The 13,048-nt window shown below is 33.4% G+C and overlaps 2 protein-coding genes across 2 annotated transcripts; one reads left to right on the plus strand and one right to left on the minus strand.

The window, feature by feature from the left end:
- The first annotated feature begins 333 nt into the window (after window positions 1-333).
- LOC116297667 (protein tyrosine phosphatase type IVA 2) lies at window positions 334-7,695 on the plus strand. Its single transcript, XM_031705944.2, has 5 exons — window positions 334-476; window positions 722-1,086; window positions 1,167-1,259; window positions 3,883-4,088; window positions 4,256-7,695. Exons 2-5 carry the CDS (start codon window positions 886-888, stop codon window positions 4,362-4,364), a joined length of 609 nt encoding a protein of 202 aa, XP_031561804.1. The 5' UTR covers window positions 334-476; window positions 722-885; the 3' UTR covers window positions 4,365-7,695.
- Window positions 7,696-9,654: 1,959 nt separating this feature from the next.
- Window positions 9,655-12,472, minus strand: LOC148904354 (proteasome inhibitor PI31 subunit-like; the record flags this gene model as incomplete). Its single annotated transcript, XM_089025415.1, has 6 exons — window positions 9,655-9,934; window positions 10,303-10,395; window positions 11,309-11,398; window positions 11,490-11,552; window positions 11,649-11,726; window positions 12,347-12,472. Coding segments are annotated over 6 exons (502 nt in total), but the record flags the coding sequence as incomplete, so codon positions are not given.
- Window positions 12,473-13,048: the final 576 nt, after the last annotated feature.

The raw sequence follows: 13,048 nt of genomic DNA on the forward strand, positions 1-13,048 counted from the left end.
AGAAAGTATCGCCCGTTGTCGTTTGGTCGGCCACTAAGATTTATGAGACAAATATTTATCCAAATACAATATTATTTTGGGGGCAGATTTCAAATATAACTCCACCTCGTTCTTGTGAGATCAAATTCCTATTTTATGGTATACAGAAGAGCTTTTACGTCCCGAATCAAAGAAATACCTTTAAAAAGTGCTCAAAACACCTACAGTCGGTGTTTCAATTCAATATCAAAATAAGGAAGAAAAATTAGCTGATATTTCAAGTTTTTTGATCATGACGTGTCTTGGATGAAAGAGCGCATGTGCAATTAGTCACATATTGCGTCACAAGAGAATTAATTGTGCAACTGCCTGAAATAAATTTAATATACTTGTGACGGCGTGCAGCTCTCGCGAGATCTTTGCAAACTGGAACCGCTTCTCTTCCGTGTGGAAGAAACAAAAAGGTTATAGTGCCTTCAATGTGGACAACAAACATAGTAAGTATTATTAGATGTTTAATCGCGTATCCTAGGTAGAAAAGGAGCTTCTTTTGGGGAGCTTGATCAGTTGTTCTGTCCGTTGCTCTCACACTCCCTCTTTTCGTTTGTTTATCGATCTATCTTAACTAACAACGTTTACCCTTCTTTTTGCGTCCTTTTCGAATGTATCTTGGTAGTAGAGATGCTTTATAATGTAAGGACATAACCTTCACTTGATTAACCGGTTTTTTAATGTTATTTAGTGCTACGACCACTGTGGACACAGTCTTATGGAGTTTCTGATCGATAGTGGAGACTGGTGCCAGGCCCAACACAACTGAACGTGTTCAAATTTTCGTTTTTATTAATCGTCAAATCTTATTGAATGGAGTAGCTTGGCTGCAAGACTGAAATATATTATTTACTGATGAAATGTGCAGTTCCAAAGCCCCTTGAAAGTGTAAAATTAATTGGAAAGCAAGTAAATACCGCAATGAAAATGCCTTCTGGCGCGCCATCACAGTCGAGGTCTTTTCATGGACCAGGACCAGTCATGCTTGAACACAAGAACATGAAGTTCTTGATTACTGATCGCCCTACAAATACCAACTTACCCCAGTATATTACGGTAGGTACCAATGTATTATATATTACGGTATAAACTATTGTATTCTTTGATGGTTTGACTTCTGATTACCTTGTATTCAGGAGTTGAAGAAGTACAGTGCAAACACCGTTGTGCGTGTTTGTGAACCGACTTACAATACAGAGTCGTTGCTGAAGGAAGGAATCATCGTGCTGGTAAGAAAATGTCTTTTCTACACCTTATATAGGTTTAGATTGTTTGTATATGTGTCCTTGGTTGATTGTGACTTTTGATTTCTGTTTTAAAGGGAACAGATAGCAATTGATTTGATATAAGACCACATATTCTATAGAGAGCTATTACGTGAGGTTAGGTCTTCCCAAACAGTGTCGGACAAATGCTATCCAGTTTGAAAAGAACCAATGCTTGTATTAAGAATCTTACTAGAAATATTTAAGACTCCTTTGATCAATTTACGTTATGGTTGTATTTTGTATTCTTATTTGCTTTTCTAAATTTCCTTCAATCGGTTCCTTTTATTCTACATTTTTTTCCTGTTCAGTTGTGAAATTAATCATGGCTGGCCATTTGTTTGATATTTCTGGGTACCACAAGTAAAAGAGGCTTTAAGATTATTTAATGGATTTTTCCTATTCGTCTTCCAATTGCTAAAGTATTTTGTCTGTGTTAACTTGCCGAGTATAAGGAGCGGCTTGTTGCTTACATTTCGTTGCTCAGAAATTTTACAAACCGGCTTTTCAGGCTTGACGGGCTTGTGTGTTAGACAGATCTTTTCTTCCTTTACGTTCGAATTTACTGTACACACCTATTTCAAAATGTTCTATAAAAAGTGAATATAATTATGATAGGGTTTTTAGAGAAGCTTGAATGCATAGATAGGACTGGTGTGCGTTCCTATGTTACGGTATATATTATTCCTTATTATACTGAACATATTTGAGGTTTTTGCAAATCAAAGGCAATAGAACTTGTGAATGTTCCTTTGCATTTACAGATTGAAAATTTATTCAGTCTCCAACATGATATTTTTTATATCCATTGTATGTAAACAATGCTTGTCCCATGAACTTTCGATTTGCTCTCTTCATTTGTTTTGACAAGTCAGTTTATGTTATATCAGAAAAATCTGTACAACTGTTTGGCATAGTATAAATATTATCTATAAGCTTACTTTGCAATAATACCTTATCTATACTGAGAAATAATAGTATATAACATATAGTTTATTCTCTTCACTACTAACACTGACAGCTGCAGTTAATGTCTTTACGTTATAGTTATACAGCCAAAACCCGTTAATAAGCAGACCCCCTATTAAGTGGACACCCTTTATAAGGCAGACCCCCTATTAAGTGGACACCCTATTAAGTAGATGCACCTTATAAAGCCAGACCCATATTAGTTGCCCTATTTCACTATGACGTCACTTCTAGTTTATGTGGGGGATAGAATCGCTAAATCCAATTGAAAAGTCAACAAAATTTGCTCCTGGCGAAACAGTTTAATCTAAAATGGCCTGGTTTTCAGATATAATGTGTTAATATGTACTAAAAAGTATTCTGAGTGTTTGCTGGCTATCCTACTTCTCTTCATGGATTGATACACAGGGGCGGCAGATCCGGGGGACACTCGCCCCCCACGAAATTTTTTTGGGGAGCCTGGCCCCCTTACAAAATAATCTTAGGCTTTGCATTTTTGGCTGTAACGCGGAATACTCGACCAGGTCTTTGAATCATAGTGAAGTCATACGGCCGGCTGCCAGATGGACCTTTTTAAAGTAAAATAAATCAACTTCAACAGAGTTCATAAACTTTCATTCCATGTTGTAAAAAAAATTGTTGAAAAGGTTCCTTTATAAAAGAGCACTGAGCGCTTTTGTAATTTGGAAACAACTTTTAATGTATTAAAAATGGGTACATTTTCCCAATCTTGCAAAAACTGTTTTGGAAACATTCTTCTGGCTTTCTCTCCTGTTTACCCTGGTGTTTACACAAGCATAATGATCATTGAAGATAGCGTTCAAAATTCACTCTAAATGGTCTCCAAACGTAGAAGAAACATTGAAGGAATGCCATGCAACCATTCCTCAAGTATTATATATTACATATTATAATAGTGTGATTATATGTGGTAGCATGCCCTTTTTTACTTCACATACACACTTCATTCTATATCCAAACTACAATATTTTTGTACCAAGACCAAATACCGAAGCTGGAAAAAATGGTTATAGTTATATAGAGGGGCTATTATCTGGATTAATCTACCAATAGATATTAGAGATAGATCAAGCTTGCAGTTGTTTAAGAACTCATTATACAGTTAAACTGTTCCAATAAATCATTAGGATAAATTAAGATTATATATGTTAAATGTATTTTTATCATAAGTTGATTTTGTTTTGGAACTTTGTATTTTTATCACCATAGTTTTAAGTATTGTATATCATATACACATGACTCTCTGGAAGAGCATGTGTTATGAAGAGATTATCGTGTCTAAATAAAGTTTTACTGATACTACTTACTAAAGTTTTACTACTATCCCAGTACTATTACTGCTACTACATGGGAATATGACTGAAAGTAAAAAAAAGCATTACAAAAAAAAAGATTTCAGAGATAAATGCAAATTATTTATTTATTTTTCCTTTGGTGCCCAACCAGTTTCGCTTAACCATTTGCAATTATTTTGATGATAGACCATTAATATGTGTATCCAGGGTCCCATATTTATAATCTAGCTTTCTTTTTACTTTGAAAGATCTTTACTGATTATTTTATTTGGTTTTCGATATGTTACTGTTTTTTTCTTTAGGATTGGGCATTTGATGATGGTGCTGCTCCACCTAAAAAAGTAGTAGAAGATTGGCTCAAGTTAATTAAGGGTAACTTTAAAGAAAAACCAGGCTCATGTGTAGCTGTACATTGTGTTGCTGGACTTGGTAGAGCACCAGTCTTGGTGGCTTTAGCCTTAATTGAAAGTGGCATGAAGTATGAAGACGCAGTTGAATTCATAAGAAGGTAAAGTTTTGATCAATGGTTTGGTACAATTCAGTTATCTTTTTGATTCTTTTTTGAACAATTATTTTGTATCCTCTAGCGGTGACAACAAAGTTAAGAAGCCAGTTATAGGCCTACAAATCAAAAATTGAACATTTTATCAAGGTAGTTGCCCCATTTTATTTCAGGAAAAGAAGAGGTGCAATTAATGCAAAACAGCTTGCCTATTTGGAGAGATACAAACCAACTAAGTTGCTAAAAGAAAAAGAAAGTGGTGGAAATTGTGTTATCCAGTGAATATACTATGAGATATGCCATAATAAATACCAAAAAAGTATTAAATATTGGGAAGATCAGTCAGAAATGTGCCAAGCAAATAGACTTATTTACATTCTACTGCTAGTAGCAAGTACTACTATTTTACAAACCCAATCGAGAGGCTACAATATAGTATAATGCAACAATTGTAATGAACATTAATAGTCATAGAGTGCAAACAATTAATCCGTGAAACACTGATTACTAAATAGTACAAAATAGTGCTAATTAAACAATAGAAAACAATGGAATTTGCATGAAATTGTGCTATTTAGTATTACTAAAGTTTCAAGGTTATATTGTTTGCAGTCTAGAATCATGGCAAGAATCATTACTGTGGTTTTCCATATTCTGTGAACTGCTCACTGAAATTCGGTTTTCGCTGCCTACAATCAAGAATAATCAGTCAGCACCTTTTATGTTCTTGACTGGCGAAAGTAAAGAAAAAACACAATTTCACAACAAGCCATTGAAATATCTGAGTTTGCAGAATATTAAAAACTTTTTATTGTCTATAATTTTTTTTGCTTAACTGAATTCTTGGAATATGACTCATGATATAATGATAACAATATCTAAAAATTATGTCTACTGCTCATGTAAATATTGTTTATACACAATGTAAAATAACACTCTTAGATTGAAAAAGAAAGGTCTCAAGTTACACAAAGAAATATTTTCATCTGACTTTTTCCATTTACCAAACTAAGTTAACGTATAATTTAGTTTTAAAAAATGTCCGCACACACAAAGTAAAATAGTGGAATGGCCTTTACATTGCTTGATTATTGGAAATTATATGGAGAGGTTTTCTTTGAAAAATAATGTATGCAAATTTTCAATTAATATTGGAAGACTTGGCTATCTATAATACAGATATGAAACCAAGATTTGTTTGGTCTGTAACCATGATTCCAATTCATATTCAACAAATCTCAAAAATGACAACGAAATATTAAATTTTTTTCTTAATTTGTTAGCTTATTGATAAAACAAAAAAATGGTAAATAAACTCTAGAAAATTGGGTTAGGGTTAGGATTAGCCAGAATTGGAACGTGTCTGGCCAAATTTTTGCCTCACCAGTTATTTTGACCAATAATGTTGAGCCAGAAACATGGCTAGGTATGACCAAGCTAAAACTAATTTGGCTGGTGACTGACCAATTGTTAATTTTGTCCTGCTGAGTATATTGTTATTATGAGTAATATTATCTATCATTATGTGCATATCTTTTTAGTTTTACAGTGCTTGTTCACTAGTGACATATAAGCAGTGTTCTTTGAACAACCAGTTGCCATCTTGAGTCTTGTCTTTCAATATAATGGTACAAAATTTACTTGTATGTAAGTTGCAAAGCAGCATCAATTGACATGCAGTGTCTGCTTTAATGTATTAGTAAACTAGTTAAACCAGTTCCACAAAACAAATATCTCATTTAGATGGAAAAAGTGTGTAATGTGTTTCAAATCCTCGTGTGCATTTAATAAACAAGAACACTGTATTAGTAAACTAGTTAAACCAGTTCCACAAAACAAGTATCTCATTTAGATTGAAAAAGTGTGTAATGTGTTTCAAATCCTCGTGTGCATTTAAAAAAACAAGAACAATGACAGTATTAGTAAACTAGTTAAACCAGTTCCACAAAACAAGTATCTCATTTAGATGGAAAAGTGTGTAATGTGTTTCAAATCCTCGTGTGCATTTAAAAAACAAGAACACTGTTATCGTCATAATTGATATTGGTGTTACTTCTGTCCTAAAAGTACAAAAAAGAACAGTATTTTGTCTGTAATGAGGATATTTTTGTAGGTAATGGGCCAATGTTCTTGATCAACTTAATAAGTAACATTAAAATATTTTCTTACTAAATTGAATAAATGCTTCCATGTGCACATAAATAATTTTATTCGATTCTAAATGGTTTGATAATAAATAGTAAGGCAAACACAACTATATAATTTACATTTTATGCCAAGTGCATTCTGATTGTGAGTGTTGAATTTTTCCAACAACTCCACACTCTATTTTCGATTAGAAAATGGCTGTCAAGTCTGGGGAGTACTTATATCTTGCAAAGCAGAAAGACTAGGAATGCACTCGGCCCATTGCAAATTTGATTGATGGAAATTGAATTGCCAGACATCTGGAGTCAGTTAGGTCTTAGAAACAGGACACATGCTGTAAAACAAACAATTAGAGTTAAGCAATTTAAATTAATTTTCACATATAATCACATCCAGGTAAATATTATGACACTAAAACAACATGCACTCTGATTAATCAACCAGATTGATACAGTCAGTAAATTTGTACAAGCATGTAACTATTTCTTGATAGATTATTGGCATGATCAGCAAGCATGCACAGCTTCAAATGGCTGTATCTTTTGTTTAGAACCCCAGCTTACCATACATTCACAATTTGACATGTATGATATTGACCAATCTTAAATAGTTTTCTATCATTTCTACATTTCCAGTCTTGTGCTTAGTGAAGATTTTCAATAGCAATGTAGATGTATGATTTAGCATGCAGGACAGTGTTTATCCTTCCCTTAAAGGCTTGTAATAAAATGCACAAGATTTATTAGGTGATTGACATACCAATCAATTGATATTATAGCCTTAACTCGTATATAATCTTGCTTCATTTACTAAGCTGAACATGAACCGTACAATGTATTGTATCTTAAATTATTTAATATACACAATTAGAATGGAGAGGTAAAGTTATCTCTATTATATACAAGTATTAGGGTAGAGTAATCCCATTTTATTAAAGGTAATTATGGTTTTGAGTGGAAATTGCACAAGTGGGTTTTTCAAAAACCTTCAAAATAGTACAAACCTGATACCTGATATGGAGAGTGCTATTCGAGTTTTTTGAAAAACACACAAATGAAAATTAATTCCAAATTGAAAGAGAAACCATATTGCTGATTAATATACATGAAAAATTTACAATTTTTAATTTGCACTGCAGCTATTGGTTAACAGCACAGCTCAGTCAATCAGAATCAAGTAGATTTTTCAGGTATATTTCAAACCATTAAACAATAGTATTTTTAAATCCAATAGGCAATAGAGAACATGTCTTTATCATTGGCTGTTAGACAATAGTTTTAGGGGTTAAAATAAAACCGCTAAGGTAAAAGCATGCCAAGACAATGGTTGTAAAGGGGATTAACTAGAATCAATTTTTTGTATTAGCAAGCAGTGTCAGTTCAATAGCAATACTTAATGCATTCTACTTAAATTAAACTGAATTATCATTTATTATACATTCAATCAAATAAATTATTGTTTTTTATCCTGTTGTATGCTTGACTTTATTCTTAATGATATTTAAAAAAGGTTTTTAATTTCAAAATGGCTCAGGCTTACTCCCTGTGCTTTCATTATTTGAATATTGAATATATTATGCCTTCTGACCTGAAAATATGTTTAAAAAATTAAGACTGCAGCAAACCATGCGATTTTTACATGATGTTCTCTGGAGAAATATTTCTTTGAAATGTTTTCATATCTGCACAAATATGAACAAATGAATTTCAGAAAGATAAAGGAACTTTTTTCTAAAAAACATTATTATTATATACATTATATAGTATTAAACAGGCAAATTACATACGAAGGTAATAGGACTGTTCTTTTCTAAAGGACCCTAATAACAGGGATTACTAGGTTTAAAAAATCTACATTTGCCTCCCTTAGAGCGTGCGCTCAAAAACCGCTCAAAAATCTACAAGATTTTATTGAAGAACCATACACGTTTTGAGCTTCACAGGGCAAAACCCTCAAATTTTGCACGGGACTCTCTACTTTTTAATAGCTCATTCGAAAAAAACTCCTAAAAATCTAGGTTATATCAACATTTTAGAAAAAGTTTAAATCAGTAACACATGAAAAAATAGATTTTTGTAGGGATTTTTGTTCAACTTTGATATTTTTTAAGAGCACCGAAACTACAAAATATGACAAATCAATGTATCTCTTTGTCTTTTTGTTGAAAATATCCATGTATTATTGTAGAATGATTGACTAGCCTTCATTCGTGCAATCATATAGTCTGCAAATAACTATCATATGAATCTTAATTTTTTCTAATCACTTCCGGTGGCGCATTTTTTACTCCAAAAGCTCGTGCGTAGGCTTCCATTAAATGCTGATTATCTCGAAAACGAGCTCGGGACACCTATTTTTCTTTCCAGATTTGGAATCAGCATTAAATTTCAATTTGGAAAATCAAAGTTTTAAAAAAACTTGAAATCAATTTCCAAAAGTAGGCAGTCACCTTAAAGGGCAAAACAAAATAAATTGTCTCCACTGGAAAACATATTCTCTCATCATGAAAAAAATTGCATTGTTCTTGTCCACAAACATGGCAGCCATGAAAAACCTCTACTTATTGTGTAGTTCAAGAAAATATCAATACCCCCACCAATCTGTAAAGGGACATTCAGGAACTCCCAATTTTCTTCCATACACACTCTGTAATTTTGTTCTTTCTCTGACCCCCCTCCCCTCTAGAATTTTCAATATTTTCTGGAACTACACATTAGTATGAGTCCTGAATTGGTTAGGGATTATCGTAAGTTCATAATACTTATGGATTATTGTATTAGGTTATTTTAAATAAAAGAAATTAAATTAACAACTTAAATCGGGTATAGGTGAGGGAAAAAAAGAAAGAAAGAAAGAAAGAAAGAAAGGAATAAAGAAAAAAAAATCACCTGTGCCTCTTGTTACAGATGACATGAATATCACTTCTGTCAAACATGAGGGCAGTCAAACATTATTGAAATATCATTATTGACCAATCAAGTAAATCATAATATTATCTTTTATTTGTTAAAAAAGGCTGATTATAGTAATATTGGCACTATTTATGCTCACAAGGCTCAACTTACATGTTGATCTTTATGGAGGGAGAAAAACCAGAGAACCCGGAGAAAAACCCTTGTGGTAATGAAGAGAACAACACATCAAACAAACTCAATTCACATGTGGCGTCTGCAGGGCTATAACCAGCTACCTGACACATTGAACTCACAGCAGTAAAAGATGAGGCATTAGCAATCAATACACCACCCAAGCCACTCTGTGTTAGCTTCGAAAAAGGCTCTGGTGTTTTCTTTTTCTATTCAGTCTTTTTTACTTTGTGATAGTTTTTCCAATCCTACTAATAATATACGAGAATGCAATTGGAAATGTTGACTTACATGTTGACCTAATGACCTTTGTGATATCAATCAAGCATTTGGTCAAATTAATCATTTTACATATTTTTAATATCTTTTAAAGTTGAAAAGCTTTGTTTGACAATGCCATCGTATATGCTACATAAAAAAGCTATCAGCTGCAATGGACAATTTCAAAATCTTCATAAGAACATTCTCTTTTAAACAACAATAATTTTACATTACTGGCTGACTACAAGTATAATTTCCAGTATTATTGCAATACGACCCTGCAGGAAGGAGATACTGCATACTTGTCACATAAACATGTCATCATAGCCAGGGGGAGGAAGGTGATCTGGATCAGGTCTGAAATGATCAATACATCAAAACATTTTTTGATCATATGTTATTTTAAGGTATTTCTTTACACCCAGTTGGTTTGATGGAGAATTAGCTGAGAAGTATTATTTGATAACAAAATTTACCACTAGTAAGAATAGGGGCAAGAGAGCCTATGGAATTCAGGGTAAACAAAGCTAGGTAGGGCACTTTTAATGAAGGTGTAAACTATTCCTCACTCTTCTTTTTGGCAAATTTATTTTCATTGCATCTGTTTTTTAAATTGATAAGGCACTCTGCTTGTTCAAAACTTCCCTATCTTGCATCCCTTCCACTAAACATCTAAGTAATCAATAAACTTATGTAAAAGGTCACTATTAGCATGAATTACTAACCCTGCAAATGGCCCTGATCTTCTATCTTGTCTTGAGCCTCCTGGTGGAACAGGACCAAATGGATCAAACCGTGCTCCAGGAGGTACAGAACCCCTGAACAAATTAAGTGACACAGCAGTTCTTAATAAAACATTCAAAAAATAAACCATTCAAAAATAAACCATTCAACCTCGTTCCCAAGCACTATAACTTAATATCTATATTTCTATATCTTCATTCAAAAATATAGAAAGTCTGATTGACTGACTTTTTTCTATAGAATAAACATGTATCATTCAATAATAAAAATTTGTGTTTCAAACATGGGGTAATCCACAACCGGCAGAACAAAGCCTGGGAGTGGATGAACAAACAATGAATGGTGAGATAAAACAAAGAACGCAGCTGACATGTAGAACAATACACATTGTTCACCATGCTTTCTTTGTGTTTGTTATTTTGTCCAATCCCAAGCTTCATTCTACCAATGGACACTGACCCCAAACATGAAACACCTGGCAAAACTTTTAAGTTGCTTTGATGCATACAGTATTGAATAATGCATTACAGTGCTGACACTTGAACCAGGAACACTTCAAGGTTTTTTAAACATTTTTGCATAACATTCCAATCAAAGCTCTCTGTAGAAACAAAGGAATCAAACAATTCTTTAGGCACCATCTACTGACTGGAGTTTATAAAAGTGTTTATCTGTCTTTGTTGCTTAAATCCTGAAACTTGTCTCAACTTTACAAAATAAGGTACGCTAGTAAGCAAGTAGCATTGAGGATGGGGAACAGAAAATATGTGAGCTGTTTTTTAAACTATTTTTCATGTGTGCAAGCCATCCTCCTTCTTTTCTAAAACATAAAAAAATGCAAATAAACACAAGCACTTTGGAGAAAGAATGACAATGTCAAGTATGATGGCACACCCACATGGAAAACAGTTTTTAAAACATGCTTGTATCCTTGTTTTGGCATCCACATCCTTAATGCTTGTCAATACTTAAGGTCCATTATAATACCTTGGTAATTGTCCAGGTGGTGTGGCTGATGAACCTGGTAAAGTTGGCAAGTCACCAGATCTGAAAGGATCCATTATCATACCACCACCACTGCAAAGTCATTCACAGTCATTCAGAATAATGATCATCATCAAATCAAATTTTAGCATATTTATCAAAAGGATTTAAATATATTTTTTACCCTGGATGGCCTGGGAATCTATCCCCATCTCCATATGTAGGGAAAGTTCCTTCTGGTGGTGACCTATTTAATAAGATAGATAAGAATGATGTGCCTTATAATTAGTTTCCTAAAAAAGGAACATTGAATCAAAAGAAAACATTTTCATGATGGTCTTACCATTCATCTCTAAAATCAGGAGGCTGTCTAGGATGAAGATGTGGGGGATCATCCTGTAACACACTTCTAGGCTGTTCTCTAGCATAAAAAGTTGATCAGATTCTCAACATATGTAATTAAACAATCAACAAAACATATTCCCATTTGCCCTAATATTGATGGACAAATGTGATGCCAGTTAAGATGCCAATGCTACAGTATTTCTCAAACCTTTGAATAAAATAAAGTGATTTATTTGATCTTACTTTGTATGCCTCGTAATGGCTCACAGTTCTCTAAAATGTGGAAGTGATCATTTTAATGTTAATGTCATGAAACAACATCATGGCCTTCTAATTTTATGAAATATTATATTGAATACCTTCAAGGAATCCTATATACTTAGCACATCATCATACCATAACTACAGTACCAACTTTGTTTATAGTGGTAAAACTTGACATTGCATTATCAATGATAACTAATAACGAGGCCCTCTTAACTTTTCTAGTTGCTAAGAGTTTTGGCCACCAATAAAGTGGTCATCTGATTGAGTGACAGTGAAAGTCTTACCCTTTGCAGATGTAATCATTTATAAAGGTTGCTGCCTTAAATAACTTAATAAGACCCTAAGTGATAGTTTGGCTGGGACTTGAACTGCAACCTCCCACTCTTATCAATTTGAGTATTTGTAGCATTTTTGAAGATATAAATAGTACCTTTGTTCTTTTTTAATTCTTTGGTTCTCCTCCTTTGGTCTATGTGATGTAGTCCTACCACTAGCAAACTTATCCACTATTTCCTTATTAAGTTTTGCCCTCAGCTGCTGTAGGTGCTTATATGCTCTGGAATGGAGAATGAAATTGTTTTCTAGTTTCTCTCTTAAAAAAATGAACTTGAAGAATAAAATTCTTTTTAATATTTTTATGGTCTTTAATAGCTTAGAATGACTTTTAAATGTTTCACCTTTTGTTCTGCAATCTGAGATTGAAATTATGGATTACTTTGTTGAAGACCCCTTTGTATTTATTTCCCCAATTCTCCATTTTATATAAAGGTTCAAACGCTAGGACCTAGGTTTTGCATTAGAATTCAAGGCAGAGGGCCCGCAGGCAGAGGTCTTGAATTCTAATGCCAAAACCGAGCCAGTGCGTTTGAACTAGTTTAAAATATCAACTAAGCCCTAAATTCCATTGTTTCGATGCAAAACACGAAATACTAAATTAAATGAATTCAGAGAGGTAGATTACTGTTGCTTTGTCCTTTTGGAAATAGAGCACAATATATCCGCGTTTGCACTCTATTGTTCGATAGAAATAAAAATAGCATTGTTTTCATACTTGCATCCTCTCGGGCAAGTATAAGGAAAAGTAATTAATTACCTATCCCGGGTATATTCAGCCCCCGCTATCCCCTGTGAC

Source organism: Actinia tenebrosa, unplaced genomic scaffold (assembly GCF_029948245.1).
Source record: "Actinia tenebrosa isolate PJP-AT-01 unplaced genomic scaffold, QUT_ActTen_1.0 utg1892__unscaffolded, whole genome shotgun sequence".
Classification (NCBI taxonomy): Eukaryota; Metazoa; Cnidaria; class Anthozoa; order Actiniaria; family Actiniidae; genus Actinia; species Actinia tenebrosa.